Source organism: Centruroides vittatus, unplaced genomic scaffold (assembly GCF_030686945.1).
Source record: "Centruroides vittatus isolate TY-2023 unplaced genomic scaffold, ASM3068694v2 scaffold_464, whole genome shotgun sequence".
NCBI lineage: Eukaryota > Metazoa > Arthropoda > Arachnida > Scorpiones > Buthidae > Centruroides > Centruroides vittatus.
The window spans coordinates 1,674,879-1,701,037 of NW_027122710.1; the positions used below are offsets into that span (position 1 = coordinate 1,674,879).

General features: G+C 28.5%; 1 protein-coding gene across 2 annotated transcripts in view; it reads right to left on the bottom strand.

Moving 5' to 3' along the window:
* Positions 1-26,159, bottom strand: part of LOC136989320 (ataxin-7-like) — a 155,884-nt gene that overhangs the window by 21,359 nt on the left and 108,366 nt on the right. For both annotated transcript variants that reach the window (XM_067287444.1, XM_067287445.1), the window contains 5 exons: positions 19,369-19,451; positions 17,512-17,728; positions 16,593-16,707; positions 1,921-2,077; positions 1,273-1,400 (listed from right to left, as the gene is read on the bottom strand). In XM_067287444.1, the coding sequence (XP_067143545.1) occupies positions 1,273-1,400; positions 1,921-2,077; positions 16,593-16,707; positions 17,512-17,728; positions 19,369-19,451 (700 nt within the window). The remainder of the gene's footprint in view (positions 1-1,272; positions 1,401-1,920; positions 2,078-16,592; positions 16,708-17,511; positions 17,729-19,368; positions 19,452-26,159) is intronic.

A 26,159-nucleotide genomic window follows, 5' to 3' on the forward strand; every position in this document is an offset into this window, starting at 1 on the left:
TCCTCAGTACCATCCCATGCAAGCAAGACATCATCTATATAAAGTAGATATAAGAATAGGTAGTGAATAGTTAGTGGGATCTAAAAACTCAACATTTTTCATGATGAGCTCTGTAATAGTGGCAGAGAAAGGAGAACCCATGAGTACTCCAAGTTTCTGCTTGTAAAAGGTACCGTTAAATTGAAAGTAATTATTTTCTGACATAATAAAGCACAACCCCCTCCAGGTTGTGCATGAGGCTAACAACCCCACCATATAAAAAACAGAACGGTTATGAAACAGCCACAATAAAACAGGATTTTGACTGTGATTAAGGGCCTCCAAGGCCCATAATGCCAGAAGAAAAAGAAAATAATAAGAGCACTTCCCTTAAGTCATGCAAAATGGAGTAACTAGGCTTAAGGAGTAAGCATTTGCAAGCATTAATGCATCAAAATGCGATAGTGACAGATACAAATTAAAATATATGCTTCTAATGCTATTTTTAGCATGTTTCTCTTCTGTAACATTCCTGGTATAAAGTGTATGTAATTTTATCAATTACTAAATTGGTACCGACTGCCTCCTTTGAACCTCTTTAGACTGAAGCTCAACTAGTAAATCAACTTCCTGTCCTCCTTGTGGGAACAGGAAATTGATTTACATATGGAAGACTATGCACCTTAAACAACCAAATGTGTAACAATCCCACATTTGAAGTACTCAAACATTGGGTGGCTCTCCACAAGATACTGTCTTAATAACCTCTTAATAGTACCTTTCCACATCTTAGATTACATTTTATTGATATATCTTCATCCTTACATAGTTTGTATAAATATAAAGTATATGAAAGATTTGATACATCTTTTGTTTTTATTTATATTATAAATAAAATTTATAATTTACATTATATTTTGAACTTTTATTAATATTTATGTGTATGTTATATTTTAAACTTATATTCTATTCCAACATTTTCAAAATCTGCTCTCTTCAGTTCTATGTTCAATTTACCAGATGGCAGCAATATTGTATTTTCCAAGAGTGCTTGCATATTTTGATGTATTGTAAGTTTTATTTATTCATTAACAGCTGTTTTAACATTGTCAAAAGTTTCTCCTTATTATTGTCATTTTATATTAATATATACCATTTCAAAGCATTTTTATTAATAGCAAAACTTTTTACATTCTACAGATGATAAAAACTTAATTTATATGATAAACAGTAATTTATTTTACATTAAAAATTAAAATTATTGGAATAAATATATATAGAAAATAATTTTACTTTAAAGGTGGAGGATGACTTGCTCTTTCTGTATGAACAGCTGCTCTGAATGCTGCTCGAGGTAAATCCCATCTTCTATCCAAAAGAAATAAGCCATCACCTAACTGACGAAGACCAAATGTGCATAACTAAAAAATAAAAATTAAACACAGACTTAGAAATTAGAAAAACCATAATAAAGAAATTTCCAATTGAGATAATTTCTGCTTAAAGATTAAGAGAATTTCAAAGTTTAAGAACTTTGGAACTTGCATTACAAAACTATTAAAAATTAAGAAGTTCTTCATTTTTAATTTTAAGAGAATATCTGTTTTGTAGGATTAAAAATAGGTTAAATTTGACAAAAAACTTCTTACTCAAAATCACAATGATTACCAGATATTTTGATGTGTATTTCAAAAGATTTTTTTTGACACAACTTAAGTCTGTAACATGTAAAATTTAACACGTATTTATTAATTTTATTTTAGAAGATATCTATCACCATAAAATTTAAATCACAAACTCAGACATGCAAAAATTCTGAAATATATCTGTAATTGTCAAAAGATGTATGACAAAATGTAATTGTAGACAAATTATATTAATAATTGTTCCTATTTGAAACTTCTTAAATTATATTTAAATAAAATTATATCATGAACATACTGCAGCAGGCCTTGGATGATGAGATATATGGTGAGAATCTTGTGTAGAAATCTTTGGGGCACTTGTTTCTGATGCACATTCCTGTAGTCGTTGTTGAATGTGAGTTTCAGAAGGTGGCACTGGAGGCTTTGTTAATTCTCCACTATGTGATGAAGGCCTAAATAAAATGATTTTATATATTCAAAATAAAATTTGAAATGATATTAGAAATATCATCAAATGAAAAATCTAAGTAGATAAGTCCCAAAATTATATATTATCCAAAAAATAAAAAAAAATGATGACAATAAAAACATTTAAGTTGTTTTTTCCTTCTCATATGCAATTTTTTAAAAAATATTTTAAAGTTGCTTTTAAATTTTTAAAAATATCAACCTTTTCTTATTGCATATCACATTCAATCCTAGATATTTTTCAAAGTTATTAGGACTGGTTTATTTTTTCTCAAAGTTCACTTAACAATTTCTTTTTAGTAAGAAAAAAGTGGCCAATATTATTTAAAAACATCTAAGTTCTTTAAACATCACAAAGATGTATTTTGGAAATAATTATAAATTGTTAGATATATCAAGATTTAAAACACATTAAAAAATCTCTTTAAAAACAGAACTCAGTTTGTGTGTGATCACAAAACAAAATAAAACATAAGTTTAGAAAGGCTTATAACATTGTGTTTGTTTGTGTATATTTATTATAACAGCTAATTATTATATATTATTTCTGAAATCATTAATGTAAGCTAAAGAAAGATTCTGTGAATCTTATGTTTAAAATATTACATATTACAATTTATTTTGTAAATATGAGACAGCTCTATAATCTCCCCTTCCAAAAGTAAACCTATGGACATTTTCTTGGATACTAAACTTACTTTCATTGCCAAAATTTTGACAGATAATTTATATATATGGCTTTTAGCTAGAGGTCTTAAAACTGACTATAGAATTTTAATGTGTTAATCACCCTGAACAAAAATGATGTTGAACCTTCAGATTATCAGTTTTAACATAATAATAATAAATACATTATATTACTTATTATATATTTATTATTTAATTATTATGTTATCATTTAACATAAATCTTGGGGTAATATGCAGTGTTTATCTTACAAGATTTATGAAACTAAGCAAATTTGTTTTTCATAAGACATTTTCATAAATTTGTTTGCAATCAAAACATAACCCAATCCTTAACTTACACTTACAACAATTCAAATTACACATATCAAATGATAAGGCTGGGTTAACTACTCAGCCCCAACAGTTAATCAGGCCTTCTCATTTAATCATTAGAATAATTTTCACTGATTATCTCTATGTAAATCAGATATATCATTCTTCTAATCATTAAAAATATTAAAATTACATTAATAACATGTTGGCTATCCTCTACAAATTGTATCTTAAAATGCATTCTGGTGTTGATCATCAGAAATAAGAATATTCATAGCAATCAGATTGTGAATACCTCATTATTTTGAAATTCAAGGTGGGGGAAGACTTCAAATTATATGAACTTTTTCAAATCAAGCTTTTTGTAATTCTCAAATAAAATTATGACATTACCTTATTTGTAAACGAATGGATGAAATTTTGTGTGTTAATATTAAGAATTATTACTTCCCTCACCCTACAAATCCTGGCTACACCCACCAAAGCCACTAGCAAATAAGCCCCCCCAAAAAACAAGTAATTTAAGTTATTTTGAAAAAAAACCATCAGTTGGTGTGTACTTAATGAAAACAATGAAAATGTATAAGAAATTATATTCAAAGCAAAATCTCAAAATAATGTATGAAAGAAGCCTAAGTGCTTCAGAAAGAATTACTGTGAATTTTGTCTAAAGGATCAATGGCTAGTTTTATGAAGAATTCACCATCTTGAGTTTGAGATTACAAAAATCATGTGACTTGATGAAAACAAGCTCTATTAATGGCTAAAGTTAAGTACACATTCTATTATGAATGCACGCATGTATTTAATGGACTTTGGAATTATTGAAACAATAGATTTTTGTAAAAAATGTCCAAAATAATTAATTTTCAAACAGATTTCTTTCATAAAAATAGAAAAAAATTCTCTCTTCATTGGCAATGTTTTCAATGTCCAAATGGCCTTGAATGAATGTCCAATAATCAACAATGTATAATAAGCAAAACTAAAACCACCACTTAGGAGTGGAAACTTTCATATAAACATGTGTGAGAGTTCGAATTCACCGGCAAAATAAAAATGTAAATTAGTCATTATCTTGACATCAATAACCAAATTCCAAACCATAAACTGACCCATCTTAAGGGATTGACCATACCTATCCCCTACCCTAGAAACTCGAAACTGAGTCACACTCGGAACTAAAGACAAAATTTGCTTATTGGCGAGAAAATTAACGAGGGGACAAAATAAAAAGGAGGGGAGCAAGAACCAAGAGGTCGTCGCTCGTAGCTCCCACCTCTAGTCGGACTCGAAGCCGCTACGCCACTACGGATTTTTGTATTGACTCTGTCATCCGACTCCAATACTTGTTGAGGTATGACGACCATTTATTTGTAAACTCTCTCTCGGGTTCGAACTTTCCTATGTTAGTACGTAATATCTCTGTCAATGTTATTCGGTGTAACTGTTCGTTATCGTTTCGTAATAAATTCTGTTTGTTGATTTAACTGGTGTCATTTATTCGAATCTCGCCTCTGTCTTATCAACGATCCCGCTCTTTCCTCCTCCACTCGACCTGACAAGTAATTAGTTCCAGACTGGACAAGCCATCCTCGACAGTGGGCAGGTCTTAACCGACCTGTGAACCGAAATAAAGGAGGTCCGACTCCGTCCGACCTCATGGTGATCCCACAAATTGGTGTCAGGAGTGGGATTCGAACCCACACCCACTACGGAACGCCGAAATTCTACGAAGCAATTTGTGGGATCACCGTGAGGTCGGACAGAGTCGGACCTCCTTTATTTCGGTTCACAGGTCGGTTAAGACCTGCCCACTGTCGAGGATGGCTTGTCCAGTCTGGAACTAATTACTTGTCAGGTCGAGTGGAGGAGGAAAGAGCGGGATCGTTGATAAGACAGAGGCGAGATTCGAATAAATGACACCAGTTAAATCAACAAACAGAATTTATTACAAACGATAACGAACAGTTACACCGAATAACACTGACAGAGATATTACATACTAACATAGGAAAGTTCGAACCCGAGAGAGAGTTTACAAATAAATGGTCGTCATACCTCAACAAGTATTGGAGTCGGATGACAGAGTCGATACAAAAATCCGTAGTGGCGTAGCGGCTTCGATCGTAGAATTTCGGCGTAGCGGCTTTGTCGAATTTCGGCATAGAGGCTTCGAGTCCGACTAGAGGTGGGAGCTACGAGCGATGACCCCTTGGTTCTTGCTCCCCTCCTTTTTATTTCGTCCCCTCATTAATTTTCTCGCCAATAAGCAAATTTTGTCTTTAGTTCCGAGTGTGACTCAGTTTCAAGTTTCGAGGGGTAGGGGATAGGTACAGTCAATCCCTTAAGATGGGTCAGTTTATGGTTTGGAATTTGGTTATTGATGTCAAGATAATGACTAATTTACATTTTTATTTCGCCGGTGAATTCGAACTCTCACATGTAATATGATAGAAGATTTCAAATTAAAATGATATATTTGCAGGTCACTGGACTAGATAATGACTTCAAATTTCATTGTATGTGTACAGTGGGCAATTGGTTAACAAACAGTTTGGATTGCAAACAAATCAGGCAATAAACACCTCAAAGAACAAACACAAGAAGCGATGTTGCGTTTAAGATTTGTATAACTATATTTTACTAGCATCTACAAATGGTTTATGGAAGGAGACTCTCACAGTTGTATACATAACCTTTTTTGCACTAGTTAATTTCTGTTCTCAGAATTTTTATAAGTACTTTTCTGAACTTTTTATTTTAAACAAAAACTGATATTATGGGGCCTAAAAAGAGTGGAGTGCCAAGAACCGTGTTCACTATAGAAACTAAACAAGAGATAATAGCCAAGGTAGAGTGTGGGCACAAGATGTCTGATGTTGCTAGGAAGTAAGGCTTCAACAGGTCTACAGCAAATACAATCTTAGCTAAGAAAGATATAATCAAAAAGACTCAAATAGATAAAGGCATAATGAAAATTGCATCTGAAAAACAGATGTGCCATCCATGAAAAAAAATGGAGATTGCTTTTAGTTTGTTATTATATGTAAATAAACACAGTAAGAAAATATATAATTTATTTATTTATTTTTTGGGGTCTCCAGAATGAATTAATTAAATTTCCACAAAAATCTATGGTAAATCGATAATCGGTTAATGAACAATTCAGGTAGTGAACATAGTCTTGGAACAGATTATGTTTGTTAACAGATTGTCCACTGTATTTTGAATTATCCAAATTAAAATATACGCAAAATATTACTCTCCTGGCTGGAAACTAGACTTGACTTTGAATTACTGTATATTTCTGCAGATAAGATGACATAAACTTTCAGTCAACATTTTATAGTTTTAGCTTATCTGTCCTATAAGACGACCTCCAAACTATCAACGGCCTATGAATTTAGTTTAGATCAGCAATCATCATCTGAATAATACTGTATAGCGTATACAAAATTATGTCCTATTCATAATTTTTCAAATGAACAAATTTTATTTTCTTGCATCTAGCTGCACTGCCTTATTGCAAACATTTGCATTGATTCCGGCATTTGGGTAATGACCTTGACTATTCACAAAAATGTCATATGGGCTATTCTATTTTGTGGACATACCTACTCTATACTAGTAAATAATTACAGTTTGTTGGTTTTTTATAATGGTTTTAATTTATATAAATTTCAATTAATTTTTTTTGTATCTGTCCTATAAGACAACCTCGGATTTTGAGGCTGTTTTTATGATTCAACTATTGTCTTATCTGCAGAAATATATGGTATCGGATATCGAAATAACAAGGCTTTACTGTGAGTGATGAACATCTGAAGTAAGACTAAAAAATAAGCTATGGCACTAGAGAATGGAATATTTTCACAAGTTTTAATGATACTGTTTCATTTATTTGCATTGTTTTTCTGTGAATAAATAAATGTTTAATTGTTGGCAATACCTAGTGCTGAAAAATGTTTCAACAAAGAGAGTTGAAACATTGAATAATAATATGTTTCATGCTATTGTGCATACTCAACACAGCTCGATCAGATATACTTTTTTCAGTGAGTGTTACAGCCTCTAAATAACAAAATTCATGTTCAGTTCTAATTCTCTACACAGTATTTTAGGATTTTATCTCCAATCAAACATTCAATAATTTTTTCCTCTGAATTTCAGACTTTTATGATGTAAACCAGTTATTTGATGGAAAAGGATTATATTACACTGTGTACAGTTATAATATAAAATTCAATTTTTTTGACCATGTAATGATTTTCTTAAAATTGCATAACAATATCATTGAATTTCTACAATGGTGTTCACCACATTTATTGGTGTCAGTAAACAGAAATCAATTTTCTGGGTACAAGATAAGCAGATAAAATACTGCTTGTGGTTCTGTTTGGATTTTGTCAACTGTCTCAACACAGTGCCCTTCTAGGCTCAATTTAATTTTAGGGAACAAGACAAAATCACAGGACTAAATCAGATGAATATGGAGTGAGAGAAATGACCATCTTGTTTTCTGTGAAAAACTGACAGGTCCAGTGAGATATGAGTAGGCATGTTGTCATGATGCAACAGCCAACATTTCTGGTCTCAAAAACCTGTGTTAAGCCTAACAAATGGAAATGCCTGCTAGAGCATTCTGATAGTCTCGGTGGCAGATTTCTCAAGCTTGATGAAATTTGTTAGATGCAGGTTGATCAAATTTGTCAGACATAACCACAATTGAAAAACAGTCCTCACACAATTTCACAAAACTACAGTTAAACAACACACTCAGTTATGAGACGTTTTCTGCTGGTCTATTTTTTCCTCACTTTACCGTTGATTGTCAATCACAAGAACAAGTGACTAAGTGAGGTCCCTGTCAATGGTCAAACAGGTGACCAGGAAAATAAAGCAGAGAGGATTATCATACTGGACATATCTGTTTTTAGAAAGAGAATGGCTGCTGACTATACATTAAGAAATTACCATTTGTTTTATCTAAATGTTATATTTTTAACATTTTTCATTCAAATTGGCCAATTTCTTTCTTACATGACTTTTATCATTGATCCCTTTAGTCATATAACTGAAATGTCACTGTACATGATAACAACTGAATGCATATTCACTCTCTTCTGATGACGCTTGGTATGCTGACTCAGCAAGCTTAAAAATAATGACATTCATCATAGCAGGCAGTTCAGTTGAATGGTACGGTCATGCCAACTACAGTCTGGGAATGTGACCTCAATATCAGGTCACGACAAGAAGTTTAAGTTTCACAAAGCAGATAATCAATATTCCATATAATCAAATAAAAAGACATAGAACTGGCAAAAATGGTGATGGATGATAATTTTATTCCCATATGAAATATCAAGTTATTAAAAATCAATCACAAATCCAAAAAAATAACCTTCATTTGGGAAATGCTATATATCTTAAAAACAAACCAGTTAATCACCCTATACAAATGACTCCAGAATATTGATTTTATTTACAATGAATACTCAGATTAATTATGTCAACTATCCAGCTTTTTACAATATGCTCATTCCAAAATTTAAGTTACTTATTTTTTGGCACCTATTTCCAACCTTTATCGTAGAAAATGTTATGCTTAATTATTCTTATATTCTTTATTTTTCTTTGTAATTTCCAAACTATAAATTTCAATTGTAAATGTAACTTTGAATGAACTGAGTGTCTATATTGAAATGCCTTGATTTTGAATGCTTATTACAATTCAGCAAATGAAATAATTTCAGGCTAGTGGTATATTTGGTGTTGTGCAAAAGTTAAAAATTACTGCCAAATTTTTACTTTCCTGGCTGTTATATATATAACAGAGGGAAAGTATCAGTCAAAAAATTCACTCTCCTCAAGATTTTTAATTTTTGGACTCAGGGTACCTTGAAACTTTGAGAAATGCAAAACATTTGGAGTAATTTCTGTATACAGGATGTTTGTTACCCTCTTTGAAGCTTAATAGCTCCTGTGCTTTTAGTCAAAAATTTCTGAAATTTTGCAGAGAGGTTTGTGTATTAGGAGGATTGAGGCTACTGAATATTGGTGAGTAAAAGTTGATGGGTGATGAGATAAAGAGGGTCATGTGTATCTCCAATAGGGTCAAACTTAATGATGATTTTACTGGTTAATAGCATTTACAATTTTTTTTATAAAACCCTATCCCTACCCTCAAAATTAAGCATTTTTGCAATTTTACAATAGTTAAAAATATAAAAAGTTTTTAATAATAAAATATCATAACAGATGGTGCCACCAAATAAAGCCAGGAAAGTTAAGCTAGATTTTTTACAATATGTTTCTGTCACCAAAGGTAGCAGGTCTCTGGTGACCAAAATCCTGCAAAAATGGCATCACTGCAGGAGAAGACTCAAGTTGTCATTTGATTTGCTGAATTTACGTCCATTGTTGTGGTGCAAAGAAACTTTAACCACAATTATCGGAAAGCAGTGCTAGATTCCAAGAGAACAGAAGCATGCTACAAGAAGTTTCTGTAAAGTAGAAGCATACTGAAACAGCACAAAGACAGCTGGAAACATGTTTCTGAAACTGCAGTTGAAAACATCCGCTAAGTATTTTTCAAAGTCTGACAAAGTCAAATTCAATGAGCTTCCTGGGAATGGCAGATTCCACATGCAACTATATATAAGGGTCTATTCAAACATTCTGAACTGCATTATTTTTCTCCTGGTGACAGAAATGCATTGTAAAAATTTAGGCAGTATTTTAACTCTTGCACAGCACCAAATACCACTAGCCTGAAACTATTTGCTAAATTGTGAAAAACCTTCAAAACTGAAAGATTTCATTATAAACACACTGCATGTGCTTCGTGTTCTATTTAGAAAGTCATCCTCAGGAAGGCATTCTGTAATGTTGAAAATGTTCAAAAGAAATATATAAGTTTCCACCTTAAATATTTGTTTTTATCTGCTCATTTCACGCCCAAAAAATTTATTTCTGTTTACTGATTAATCAGATTAAATGCTTTATAATAATGAAATATCTGATATAGATATAATAGTTTCTAATTATGTTTCATTTTTTATTTTGTTGACTGAGTTTTCATAGTTGACCCACTCTAACATTTTGTTTCATAATGCCAATTACAAGATAACTCATAGGTAATTTTGGCAAAAATAAGCTTTTATTATAGATTTGAACAGAGAATAAATGTTATAAATTGAGAACTGCATACATGCAAATAATGTACCTAATTGAGAATAGCACTGCGGAGCAATTCATCCAATGACAACATCAACAATCAACATGTTAACCTTCTCTATGCAATTATCAAGAATTCTTGGTGACTTCCATGAAACCTGCTTTGGTCAAGAGTAGAGGATTTGATCCTGGAATCCCGACCACTTTTTAGTCCCAAAATTTTTGGGATTAAGTTTTCCTGATCCCGAGATTTTCGGGATTGACATCATTTTAAAAAAGTTGCAAAATAGACTGCATGAAGCGAAATGTTCAGTGCCAGTGCTCTTAACAGAATTGCTTGCCTATCATTTTAATATAAAACTTCTTGTATTTTGAACTAAAATGATAGGCAAGCAGTTCTCATTGGGTTACCTGGTAATATACTTCATTTTTGTATTTTTGAATTTTCGCAGGTGCCAATCAATTTTCTGGTGAAGTCGAAAGCACTTTTGGTTGGCTGTAAAGTTCTAACATGACCCTTCAAAAATTCTAATAAGTCATTCAATGGAAAAATATCATCACCTTAAGTGAGCACTCCCACCAGACTTTGGTTGTTGCATCCAATTTAAATTGAATAATGAACATAAATAATATACTTGAGAACTCATCTATATTAAAATTTAGAGCTTCTAAGGATCGAATACACTCTGTAGTCGATTAAACAAAATTGTAAGACAAAATTTGAAAGTTAGCATCAGAAAGGCACTATATATAGATATGAATAATTCAGTGCAATTGGAAGAGTCTGATTTCGAACTCATCGATGAAAGTCTTGGCTCCAGTAAAATTAACTGTAGAAGTACTCTGTCGCACTGATATAAATTTATGCACAGCTGATGCTGCCCTTAAGTTTCTTTTTAAGCAGTTAAATGACAATTAGCTCTTATTTGGCTTCTAAATTCAAGATACATTTACAAAAGAGCATGAAAGATCGCCGAAGAAATGAGTTGAGTGGTGTTTTATGCTACCTACAAAATCCTCATAGTGACAATTTGGCTGACGATGATGAAATAAAGCGTACATTTTCAAGTCCGAGCAAGGTCTGATAAAAAAACCAGATTGTTTCATTAACTGAGAGATTAAATGGTAAAAAAAAAAACGATGAAGAGGAAAAACGAAATACACAAGTTGAGCCTACAAATACAGAAAAAAGTGATTTGATGCTCAAAGAAAAGCTTCAGCTGGAAATCGAAAACAGCATGAAAATGATGTCTCCTGAAGCATTAAATAAAAATGATTTTTCCAAAATTGTTAAGAAAGAAATGAACCTGTATGAGTCTTCAAATTTTGTCTACAGAAGAGAAAATGAAAAAGACCATTCATATGCAACAAACAGTGATCTCAAAATAATTATGCCAAATTAATAAACTGTAGTTGCAATGTCAGACCTCAATGTACTCATAAAATGCAACTTAATTTGCTGGTACATATCAGAAGATTTTTGAATTGTTAGATTGACTGGTGTATAAAGCCCATATGATAGGCAGTATGATGAATCCCAGACGGTATCTGTCTGAAAATGCATTATTCCAGCCCAAAGACATCGAATCTGAGTAGGTCTCTTTGCAATGCCAACTGAGTGATCACTTCAACAGTGGCTCTCACAATTCCATATATGGGCTTTAATGAACAAGTCTCAACAATGATGAAAAAGAAAAGCAACTTTTTCTCAATTGACAAGAATGTACATGCACTAACTTTCAATGAAATGAAAATGAATTATTGATATATGTAATACAAAAGATGTTGGGTTTCAGGATTTCAAAGAGCTTGGAAAAAGAGATGATATTGCATCGTAAATGATGTGCTTTCCTGTAAGATCATGAAAAACAAATAGAAACAACCCTTTGCCTATTTCATGCCATCTGGTTCAATTTCAGCAGGAAATCTGAAACTGCTGCTGCTCCAAGTCATGACAAAAATTGAAGAAACTTGTTTTCAAGTAAGAGTTACAATTTGTGATTAAGGCCTCAACTATCAAAAAAAGTAGCCTGACTAATTGGAGTCTTAGTGAAGAAACCTTTTTTCTTAGGTACAAAAATCTTAATATTTCATGTTCAATGTGCCACACTTGTTAAAAAGTTTGCATAACAATTTGAAATCCCATGACATTATTATTGGTGATCTTTGGAAAGAGCATCTTTCAGGATATAGCAGACTTCTGCATCAGGAACAAGAAAAAATGTTATGTCAGGCATATTAACTTAATGTACATTAAGAAGCCTATTACTCTGCCCCTTTTGCTATGATAGAGTTAATGTTGCTTCACCAGTCTTTAGTTACATGATTGCATTATTATTTCAGTATTCTTTCATAATTTTTATCTATTACTTTTTAATAATTTTTTTACTCAACAATTACTTAGAAATATTTTAAAATTGTTTGAAATTCTTTCCCATTCTTATTTTTTTATTGTTTGCTTTATTCACTATAGTTTGATTGTTTCTTTGTATACATTTCTTGTTGTTATTTAAATTAATAAATATTTAAAAATATATATAAGTGAAAAATACATTCAAAATATAATTAATTTCATTTCTTAAAATTTTATATATTAATATTATCAGTAAACCTAATATCAATGTACCTAACCACTCAAATACAGGTATACCTCACCTTACATTGGTAATTGGTTCCAGGAGAGGCGACTTAAGTCAAATTTATTTGTTTCCAAATTCACTTGTCACTAGGCTAAACTACAAATAACCATTCCCAGTTCTGTATTTTATTTATAAATGCATTTTTAATAATATATGGTTAATAAGAATCTATTTTAAGCTTACAGACAAATTTTAGTTTTTAATACAGTACAGAAAAAAAGTAATCTAAATTTACTAATACATGTACAGTACATCATGGACTCTATTTGTAAATGTGGTTTGTTCTAAGACATTATAAAATAAAATGATTTTGTAATGTTAAATAACAAATACAGTTATTAAAATTATTTTGCAATAGTAGAAAAAACTAATTTATGTTAAATTTACCAATATTTACATTCAATTTGTTTATTTACATTGCAGACATAGATAGCTGTGGATTGTCGTCAGCATCAACAGCTGATTCCGAGCTGATTCTGATTCTTAATATGATTTTATACACTTTTATTTTTATTTATTGTACAGTAACATGATTTTGTGTGTTTTTAACACTTTTCTAGTGATATTACAACTTCAATATTTGTGACAGATAGAGATAAAGTTGAATAAAATGACTTAAATTTGATTTTTATTTTTCCATGTATTTTTTTTGACAAACAACATATAATCAAGAATGACTTAACGTGAAACGATGTAACCCAAGGCATACCTGTACAAATTTAATTGGTTTCTAAAGAATATATAATTCAGAGTCAATTAGGAAAATTGTTCCAACTTCATACAAAGTCAAATAATTACTACACTAGCAAGGATCCACTTGAAAAATAACAGAAGAAAAAAATTAAGAATTCTGTCTTAAAAGAATTAAACTTTCATTGTGCTATTATATATTAAAGTGCTTATTTTCTTTCCTAAATTTAAGAATACTTCTTTTTTAAATTATTAAATATTCTTACAAACTGCATTATTTCCTCAATGAATTATATAGTGAACTTAAATAAATTATATAGTGATGAACTTTGTCAACACAACATTGAATCTGTGAATTATACTCAGAAAGTTATAATCTATTCACACTGTACATTTTAAGCGGGATTAAGATTTAAGCAGAATTAAGTCGCAGAGTCGAAAACAAGATTAACTACTTGTTCACACTAGGTAATTAAAGCAAATTATTCGCTTGGCCCTCAAAAGTGGGTGTACTCAATATTACATTTTAAATAAAATCAAACTTTTGCTTATTTTTCATAAATCATCATAAATTAATTTATATTTAGTAATTTAAAATATAAATAACTTATTTGAAATGCATAAGACGTTAGTTAGGAATTATTAACATTTATTATCAGTGATGTCGTCGTCGTTGGCAGCACGGTTCTCTCAATGTTTATATCACTTTAGTGATAGAACTGTGATAAGAATGGATTTTTGACAGAAATTTATATTATTATTTAAACTTCTTGTACTGAAGCAGCATATACATGCTAACAGAGAAGAGTATCGTTTGTTCAAACATTTGTACATCTGCTTCTGCCATTATTTTTGAACTTGTGGCAGACTTCGGGGAAAGCTTGAAGCAACTTAAGCTTCTTTGAGAAAGCGATTTAAGCTCAGCCGGTTGTTGGTAGTTAAATCGGTTTAATGTTAAGTCAGTTCCGATCATATTTCATAGCTTAAGCTGGCTTAAAATATACAGTGTGAATAGGGTATTATGGTATTATTCATTTATAATAAAATAAATAAGCACCATGAATTCAAGCACAGATTATTTTTATTACAAGCTAAAATAAAATAGTGTGTCCTGGAATTCTTGATTTTGAAGCACAAATCAGTTTTGCTTGCAAATTATCCATTTATGAATGACAATCCCTTTCAAAAATTTCTTTTTCATTATGCAACAGAATTAATCTATCACCCTCATCTGTCAGTCCTTTATTCTACTGTTCTTAAGACAACATTGAAATATTTTGGTTATTCTCAGTTAAGTTATTTCTAAACAAAATTCCCATTCACTGTTTCCTACTTTATAAGAGATTTCAATAATATTTTCAATTTCCAAGTCTTTCAGGTTTATTATCAGTTACACTTACACAGAAAAAACTTTATATAAATACCAGACAAAACAGAAGTTAGAACAATTTAAATTTAAAAAGTCCAGCATTATCACTGCAATCAAAATTATGTGCTCAGTCATGACAATAAATTTATTTAATTATTAAAAATTTTTCTAACTTGTTCTACTTAACTAATAGCAATTCCTAATTTCTGTTTCCTATTTCAGTACAATTACTTCATCTAATTCAGTTGATATTCTATCTATCTATCTTTCTTTTCATAAATTCAAAGTGGATAACACAAATTGGCAACTGTTAAAGATGTTCATATTTTGTGACAATGGAAAAAAGTAAAAGGAAAGAAAGAGAAAAAAGAAAATCTCTCTTCTCTTCTTGTAAGTATTCATAGTTCAAACAATGAAAAAGAAAAAACACATGCATTTTAGAAGTTTGCAATTTAAAATTTGGTACCTCATAGCTATAATCAAAAGCATGTTTTGAAAGCATATAGAACCCAAAATTTTTTAAAAGTGTGTATATATGTAGTTAATTAATTTGAGAAGAGTGGAAAATATTGTAATTTTATAAAAGAAATTACAGATGATAATCTCAAGGTTCATTTTTGATATTTTAGGAAAGTTTTAATTATATATGTAAAAATAATAGCTATTCAGATTTTGATTAAATTAAAATTTAGAAATGATAAGATATTTATATGATGAAATACAATTTAAGGAACTTAAATTTACACTGATTCTAATCATTTCAATTATATTATTCTCCATATGAAGATACAAAGAATGATAGGCCACCAACAGAGAAAAGTAGACCTTCTGTCACTTTTCTCACTAATATATATCTGAAGTATAACACACTAATGTCAGTTTCTCTTTTCTTTCTCACAAAGTATGAACTAACCTTTAATATAAACACAAAATTATAAAGATCAAAATCATTATTAAGTATTTGCAGATTTTATAGAATTTTTTTATACTAAAGCAATGAATTTGAACCTAACTATATTAAATACAGAATAATCATATCTATTCATTTGATGATTAAATACAAATATGATTCTGAGAATGAAAGATCTAATCTAACTTCTTTATTTTGTGAATTTCAGCAATTTTGCAACATTGTTGGAATTCCTAAACTATTCATTTTGCAGCTAACTCAGTTATTACTAGACTATTTTTGTATTTCTTAACATGATTTATCAAAATTTTGTTTTTTGTTTTTTTCTTTTTTTTCAAAATTCAAATAAAATTAACTGCCACCATTTTCATAACACTGAATGGAACTCAACAATCAGAACAATGTAACATTTTTAATAATGAAATACTTTTTGATTTAAATGAAATATTTAGGAAAGAAAAATCATAAAATTTGATGATACTCTCAACTATAATTAAATATTTATAAACAGTCTAAATTTGTATTTCAACAAATTTAATGCTTGGCCTGAACAACATTAGTAAAATATTGAACTTTTGACTAGGCAAGTCATTTTTTAATATGTAATATGTAGTTACCATCAAAAAGTTTTGTAAGAATACACATTATTTACTGATAATATTTAAATATATTATATTTAGTATAAAGTAAAATATTTTGTTAGTTTACCTATTTACTGGAATGCCAGGTGAAGTTGCTTTATTAGAAGCATGCTTAACAGATTTGAGCACTTGTTTATTAGCTGCTTTTGGTAATCCTGAACCAGAATTATTAGTTTTAGTTCCTGTAAAAGTAAAATTAATGTATATCAAGATTTAATTTACAATATGGCAAAACATAGCTAATATGCTAATTTAAATATCAAGATATAAACAAAAAATCTTCCTATTCTAGTATTAAAAACAATACTTATGTGAAGAATATGTACACCTAGTTTGTTTATGTATGAGGTATTTATATGTATGCAATGTCCTAAAATCTTTATTTTTAATAAATTGTTTTAAAAAATTAAAACTTTTCAATTTGGGGTATAGTTTGAAATTAAAAACTTATTTATTATTTATTTTTTGAGATTATTTTTTATATTATTTAAATCTCAAAGTCATACTTTAATAATATATTTAATTATAAAATCAACAACAGATAATTATATTCTACAAACTTCTTGTGGTTTAGGATGGCAGATGTATTGTTCTTATAATTGAAAAAAAAAAAAACAATTTTCACTTCATGCCAAGATTGTTTAACAGGAGAACTGTTCTTAGCTATATTGACTTATAGTAAAATGTTAGACTTTTTCAAGATATTGGAATTTTTCTAAGAAATTTGAAATTCAAGTTGTGTAATTTCAAGTATATAGAATGCTTTAAAGCAGATAAATAACAACCACAGATGTATAATAATTTAATGTGCGAACATTTATAAATAAATAACATTTATTCAAATGTTTAAATACCCATCTGTCAAAACCTTGCATTTATTAAAGAATATAATTCAAAAACTAATACTTATCACTTAAAGATTAAATGACAGACAAATAAATTTAAAAAAATAAAATAAATTAAGATTTCAAAAGAAATATACTCACCAGATCCACATTTTGAATTTAGAACTGAAGAATTTGGAATGCTTATGGAATCTTGTATAACTTGTGATATCTGACAACTACTGTTTGTTTGATGTTCTGAAATATTAGATACCTGAGGCTGGGTTGATTTTTCTTTCGCTGCTCTATGATCTGCTAATAATTCATCAAAATTCTTTTTCCTTCCTATAACAGCTCTTCGTAATGATAACGAATGAGTCTGAAAAAATTATTACACTCTTATTTAAGATAACAATTTCTAATTTTTTAAAATCCATTTTCGATATTGCGTAAGTATAATTAAATGCTATTTACATAAAATTCTTAGTAATGTGTTTAAAAGTTGTAAATTTATATTTCAATTTTGAAATGAATTATACAGAGTTCTGTTTCTTCAGAAATAATATTCAGAAGAATTTATAAATTTAAAGAAAAATTAGTTTTTGAACTGTTTAAAGAACATTAAAAGGAACTCTAAATAAAATATAGAATAACTACTTATTACAAAATATTTAGATACATACTTAAAAAGTTTAATATCACCAATTTCATTAAAGTTAATTTCAAATAAATTTGTAATGTTTGTCTATTCAGAATAAAATAACCAAACTATAACCTTTTTATAATTTATAGGATTAATAATTTAACATTTGTTTAGATTTAAAATGATCGGTTCATTAAAGTAATGAAAGATTTTTAAAAATTTAAATAAAATTTAAAATTTATCATGATAATTTACTCTCAAAGCTACTAAGAAAATTAGTCACTGAAAAAATCTTACTGATATTATTATATTAGAATTAGGTTTAACAATGTTTACATAAAATTACAAACAAATTATTATTACTACATTCAATAAAGACTAAAGCATTTTAATACAACAATTTCTTCAAAATGTTAACAACTGGAGGAAAGGATATTCCTAGTCAAAAATTCAACCTTATAAATTTTGGTAACAAGATTAATAGAACAAACATTTTCACAAATTAACTGTCCTTCAGTTAAACTATTGAATACAAAGTTTGAACATAAATAGAACAAAAATTTAAACATTAAATAAAATGTACAAATTTTAAAACATATGGGTTAATAAAATAAAAATAAAAACAATAATAAACATAAAATATAATGTTAAAAAAATTATTACTGAATTTATAAGATGTGAATTTTTAACTATTTCTTCATTATTATGGAAGGTACAGTACTATCACTATCTCCATCAACAGTTGTGTGATTTCTATAAAACTGATAAGTTATATCCTAATTTAAAAATTATAAAAATATAACATAAAACTGAAGTGACAAAAATAATAATAATTATTTCAAATCTTTTAAGAGGTTTTACTTTTCCATTTTCAATACACATAATTCAGTATTATTCACTCATTTATAAACAATTTTTTCCTCAATTTTAAAATTCTATTTTAAATAAAATCCATCCAATAAAGCATTGACAAATGTATCACACTAACCTTACAATGATTTGCAGTTATTTTGTAACATATTCATTTTTAAAAAATTAACAAAAATATATTACTACATCAAGAGAAGTCAGGAATGATATCTAAGAGCACTAATGTAACAAAGGATTACTGTAGAGCCAAATTTGAAATATTGTATAAAAGTGATGCAAAAAATTTGAAAAAATTCAGAGACTTTACTTCAAAAGATTAAAAAAAACAAGGAGAATTTATTAAATGTTTAAAAAATGCTTTTGTCTTTAAATATTTTTAAAATTTTGATTTAATCTCAATGTGTAAAAAATTCTATAAAAGTATATTTCTTAATACTATATGAAGTTATTTCATTACTAAAGCAAAACTAAAAATTAAAGTACATAAAAATTTATGTATGACAAACCTTGCAGGTTAAGGAACGAGTACATGGTTTCCCAGTTTCTGCAACTTTTACCCCACAATGTTTATTTGGATCATATTCACGATCTATTGGAATAAATAAATAATAGCAATTAAACTATTATTGTATAGTAACAAAATAAAAATAGAATAAGTGGAACAAACTATATATATATATTTTATTAACTAACTATTAATTATTTCTTGATTCAAATCTGACTAGATTTCATCAGATTTTAATTATTACAGATTGATTAATATTTTAAAAATTGACCAGATAAATAAAATATCTATTAATACTTCAAATGAATAATTTATTTTTAATATGATGTTAACAATTTATATATTTTTTATGTTGTAAATAAAGTATTACTAAACATTTGAATTATTGATTATTATTTAACAGAGATGATGACAATCAGTAAATATTACAAATTGCTTAAATTACAAAATCCATTACATTTCAAATCTAATAAGTAGAATATAATTAGATTTTGTTACTTTCAATTATTTCATTCATCAAGATAAAGTAAGATGTGCAATTTTTAATGAATGAAATCTAATTTTAAAGTAAACTTAACTAATTTTTTAATATTGGGAAGACATTTTAAAATCATATTTTATACTTTTCCTAATGATACATACAAATTGATATCTGTCATTTAATAATTCACATTTGAAATATTAATTTCTAATAAGATTTATTGTAAGAATCAAAAATTACATTTTAGTATATACATTAGTTTAAATGAAATCGTAATGATTTTATTTAAACTAACATGTTTTTTCAAATACTCAAAATTAAATAGATATATATAGTAATGCAATTACTTAAAAGTAAAAATTGCTAATTAAATAATAATAATAATTATTCTAAACTACTACCAGAAATTATTGTAATTCTATATTTTTAATTGGTGATAATGATAATTAACAGTAATAACAACAACTTGTTTAATCATTATCACTTTTAGAAATTTATATATATATATAGTCCTATAATTTATACTTCAATAAATTATTTAAAAATTAAGCATACTTCACTTCTGGTGAACATTTTATTTATTATTTACTACATCATATTGCTATACAACTATAGTATTTCCCTGAATAAAAATGGAGCCAATATGCTAGATCTCAAATGTGTATTACTCTGCTGCAGTAGCTAAGCAACAAAGCTTAAAAGTATGAGAGTATAACTATAATTGTATTGTATTCCTTTTCCTAAAAGAAACTGCTATATATTAGGAAATACAACAGCTAATCCTAAATTTATATAAATTATTATTGGTGAATTTAAGTATTAACACAGTTGGAAAAATCTAATAAAATTTTGTTCTATATAATAGAACAAAATTTTGACATGATGTTTTTAAGATAATTTTACTATAAAATACCGAAAAGTGTGTTTGTATTGATATATATTATAATTATAAACAAGTCATAATACAATCGTTTCATACATATACAGTAATTTCAGTTTTATGTTAACATATATATTTCCTTCTATAGTTATATTTGTATATTTTGCAGGTTTGTTGCAATGTATTTGTTTTTATTCTGTTGAATTTATTTTTAATTAATTTTCTTATTTTGATATATTTAAAATAGTAGCATGTAGATAGCAGTTTTAAACTTAATCAGTTTAATTTATAATGTGTATCATATAAATTAATTAAAATACTTGCACAAGTTATGCTCTTAAATATATGAATCTAAAAAAGAATTATAAAGTAACTGAAAATATTAGTTCGGTAAAACATTTTAATGCTGGGTTAAGTGTATTAATTTGTCTTGTGTTTGAATTAATCAGTTAATATATTTTAGAAAAATGTACATAATTACAAAGGAAAAGATAATCCTTATTCATAACAAAATCACCACATTAAATTATACTATATCATCTAAATCAGGAGTGAAATAACTTTTTATTATAAAAGAGCTTCTTGTCTTGAACTGTTGAAACTAATATCTCAAATACTATAGTAGAGATAACAGACTTATCACACTGCTACTGGTAATATCAAAGTAACACATCTATCATCAGAATGCAATTTTATTACTGATATGCATTTCAATACACAAGACCCTCATCAGCCATACATAAAAATATATAGATATCTACAACAAAAAATATTGTTTATATACAATTGAAATAATTCAAAAAGTTTAAGAATCCATTACAAAAAACACAGATATAATTGATATTTTGCAAAAAAACCGAGAGATCTATACTTTTAATTGTAACTGTGACCTTTGTTATACTTATGTAGGAGAAATCGGAAGAACTTTGGGTACAAGATTATCAGAACATATACAATCAATGGCTTATGTAAACTTGAAAGTAGCTATGCATTGCAATGAGTAAGGCTATTAAATAAATAAAGCATCAAATGAAAATTATTTAATAGATAGACAATATTACGAGCATTTAAAAATACTAGATGTTGATTAAAAATATAGAATAAATAATAATGAAGGAAGAGTAATATGTAAATCCTGGTTGTCATTTTTACCCAATAGGAAGAGGGGTAATAATAATTGCACAATATTGTAATGTGAATAGTAATCACAACTGCTATATAGTCTCAAGAAATATATTTTTTCTAAAAGTAAATTTGTCCCGGCAAATTTTTAAAAATGTATTTACTATGATACGCTTCTTGTCTAGTCTTTGTATTTATTTGTGAGCACTAAATTCCCCTTTCTTTATTGTTAGACTTATTATACCACCACAGGACATCAGATTAGCCTTAGAAAATCACTATTATTTCAAAAATAATGCATTTTGGACCTTAAGTGCCTCATCAACATGTTGTACGATAAATAATTATGAGATTAATGTTAGCACATTTACGAAAAGTACAATAAAATTATGACGATTAGTAAAACAACTATGATAAAGTATTGACTACAAATCAGAATTTCTGAATGTTTGATTTAACGTGCCGATTTGATGCTTAGAACATTAAAATTAAACAAGCAGAAAGACAAAAAATATATGTAATAATAGACAATGTTAAAACAATAAAATAGAACAATAAACTGATACACTGTTAAAACAGTAAAATAATAAACTGATTTGCTGTAAAATCAATAAAATGATAAAAATGATTCGGAACACATTTTAAAATTCATATAAAAATAAATAAAATGTATTTATTAATTTTATCATTGTGCCACTGCTAGAGGACTATTTTTAACTTATTGCATTGTATGGCAGACAGGTAGCCTACAATAAAAGGTCGACTCCACCATGGAATTGTTATTACCTCAACAACGTGTGAAGGGACCAAATGAAATTGACTCATCCTGTATGTATAGTCTCAAGAAATATATTTTTTTCTAAAAGTAAATTTGTCCCAGCAAATTTTTTTTAAATGGTGATATATAATTAAAATCTTTGTAACGGGACTTAAATTATATTAATTAAGGCCTGTTTATAATGTAATCCTCATAGTATTGTGCAGTATGGGTGGAAATAAATTTTGAACAGGTCAGTTTGTAAACCAGTATTATGTGTATACAATTATAGATTTTATAACTGTTTTTTAAAATCATTTTAGGTATGTTTTAAATTGTAGGTTGTAATTAATGTCAATTTCTATGCAAATTTGTTCTACAACAATTTAGTTTTGAAAAATTTTCTTTTGCAATGAAATCCTAAACTTTTTGAGTTATCTACCTACTGAAGCCTTTTATTGGCATGAAACTCAAATAAAAAACGAAAAGAATGTTTTATTTGAGTTTCACATGGGTAACAGGCTTTGGTACATAGATTACCTCACCCCAGTGTTGTTTAGTGTAGATACTTTATATACAATGGATACAAATAACTCAAACATAACAGTTTTTGTTATATTTTTATGTATGGCTGATGAGGGTCTTGTGTACTGAAATGCATACCAGTAATAAAGTTGCATTTTCTGATGATAGGAGTGTCATTTTGATGTTATCAGTAACAGTGTGATAAGTCTCTGTTATCTCTACTATAGTATAACAACTTTTTACTTTTTAATTCTCAGTGAATTTAATTTTCTATTTGTCTTTGTTCAAAAATATTATGCACTTACATTACAATTAAATCAAATCTAAATCCAACATTAAAATAAATGTGGTAAAAGGTACATGGTGCTAAGATAAACAATAAAAATGTCCACAGATAAGTTGGCACTAGAGACAGGCATTAGGCACTATTTCTTGCTAAATTTAATAATTATGATTAAATAAATATTTATTAAATAATTTTCTGGAAGAAAAGAATCAACCCTGAGTGGGACTTGAATCCACAACTGCTGCATACTGTGTAGATGCATTGCCAGTTATGCTACCCGAAACCTCCATCCTATCCTTTGCTTCCAGAAATATTTAATTTAGATATAATCATATTAGTTACTTTGCATTTACCATGCTTTACTCCAGCATGGTGTATATATATATGTATAAACATCTCTAAGCTCAATAGTTATATTGTTTGGCTTTAATATAACTATCAAGGTTAGAGCAATAGTCAACTGAGTGCAATAGTGGGTGATTATAGGGTGTGGGCACTGAGTCATCCCAATCAATGCCATGAGTTAACTAGTATGGTTATATCTAAATTAAATATGCCTGGAAATGAAGGATCAAACAAAAGGTCTGGGTAGTGTAACTGCAAACACATCTGTACAGTAAGCAGCAATTGTGGGTTTGAGTCCTGCTCCAGGCAGATTCTTTTCTTCCAGAATTTTCTAAATTATTTAATAAATATTCATTTAATTATAATTATTAAATTTAATAAGAGATGGGACCTAACACCTACTTCTAAGCCAAATTATTTAGTATTCAATTATTAATAATAGCATAATATAACCTGATTTAATATTTTTATATAGTTTTTGTTGATGATAAAAAGATTTTAATTTTTCCATTACATTAGCACAAAAATATAAATCCACATATTTGGCCTCACATATCTATACATTAAATTTAAATTCATATACATAAAATTCAAATTAGTTCTAACATCAGCATTGAAGCATATGGACTGAAAATCTTTTAACAGACAGTACTGAATTTAGTTGATAGATTTTAATTTACTAAAATTCATGGAATATATCCCCAAACCAACTATAAGTTTCTGTAACAACAAATATGTAATTCACCAAAACTTTCTGATTTAAATCTTGGCTCTAAGCCATAATGTTACCAGACTTTTCTAAATCATTAAATTTATCTAAATCATTAATTTAATTATTAACAGATGGTAGTGTATCTATATAAGATGCCAAATCATTCAGTCAGTAAATAACAATCCACCAAATAATAATTTGATAATTTTTGGCAATGTATTAAAAATACTTAGTATTAGAATTAGTAACAGAAATTCTTTAAAATAATTGCATTAGATAAATCAAATATGTTTCACATTGTAATAAATTTTTGACAATTAATAAAAATAAGTAATATAATGGACAGATCTCTGTGGTGTGTTCAGTGTTACAGAACAGTCCATTTTACAGAGGAGTTACATAATAGGTACCTGTACTTAATACTAAATATTTCTAATGTAAGCAATAAGTAAAATTTAAACTGAATGGCTAAAATTAATTTCATAATTAGATACTAAATCTTAAAGTTCACATAATTTATAATTATAAAATATTGAATCTATAATTTTTCAATAGATTTATAATGATTATATCTCATCTCAATTTAAAAAACTTACAATCTAATTTTACTGGATAAAGTTCAAAAAAATGGTATTCATATTATGCTAATTTATATCTAAGGGTTAAATTTAGAATCACAGTGTAATTTACCATTTCTAACAATTTAACTCTCATATTATAAATTAATTAGCATGAGTATGATTAAATTGATATTAAAGAACATAAAATTTCTTTATTTTTTGATGATTTAAAATTTTTATAGAGTTAAGTCATTCACCAGTATCAAAGACAATTACATTGTCACAAAATATATTGTCGCGCCAACTCCAAAAAAAAGACGAGCGCCATGGTGTGGAGAGTAAAAAAGAAAAAGAAAAGAGAATGATTTTTGAAAAAAAGAAGATAGAATGTTTTTATTGGAAGATGGGAGAAGAACGATTCAGAAAGAGAAAGGAGAAAAAAAGAATGGTGGAGAAGTTTGTTTTTTTTTTTGTTCTTTTAACGAACTATTTTAAAGTTAATTTGTTGTTAGTGTATCTAAGAAGTGTAAATTTCGGAAACTGGGCTGTCAATTTATATCCCGAGCCCCACAGCTCGTAACAAATTGGTGTCAGGAGTGAAGATATGAATCAAGCCGGTTATGCCGAAAGGAGACACTGAAAGGATTCGTACACGAAGCCAACAGCGACAGCAGGCGATGGATCAGCGGCGTTTTAGTGAATCTTCTGATCGGACATTAGATGGTCAGCAAACAACTGACTCTGGTACTACTCCAGCACCAGCTATGCTGGACCTATCTGTATTGTTGACTGCGTTACAAGAGCAGACCAGTCTGTTGAAAAACATGCAGGAAGAGCAGGCATGTCAAATGAGAGAAGCGCTCCAGAGAGGCCAAAAAGAGCAGGCACGTCAACTGAAGGTACTGCACGCCACGATTAGCAACGATTTAAAGGAAATCAAAGAGCAGGTCCAACGGCATGAGGATCAAATTGCCAAAGCTGAAGTGAAGATCATGGACGGTAAAAAAGCTTTGGTTGAGCTCACATCTGAGATTGGGAATGCCACTCCCATTATAGCGACATCGACAGTACATGGATTTAAAGTACCGTCTTTCGACGGGACATCTTCATGGTCGACTTATAAA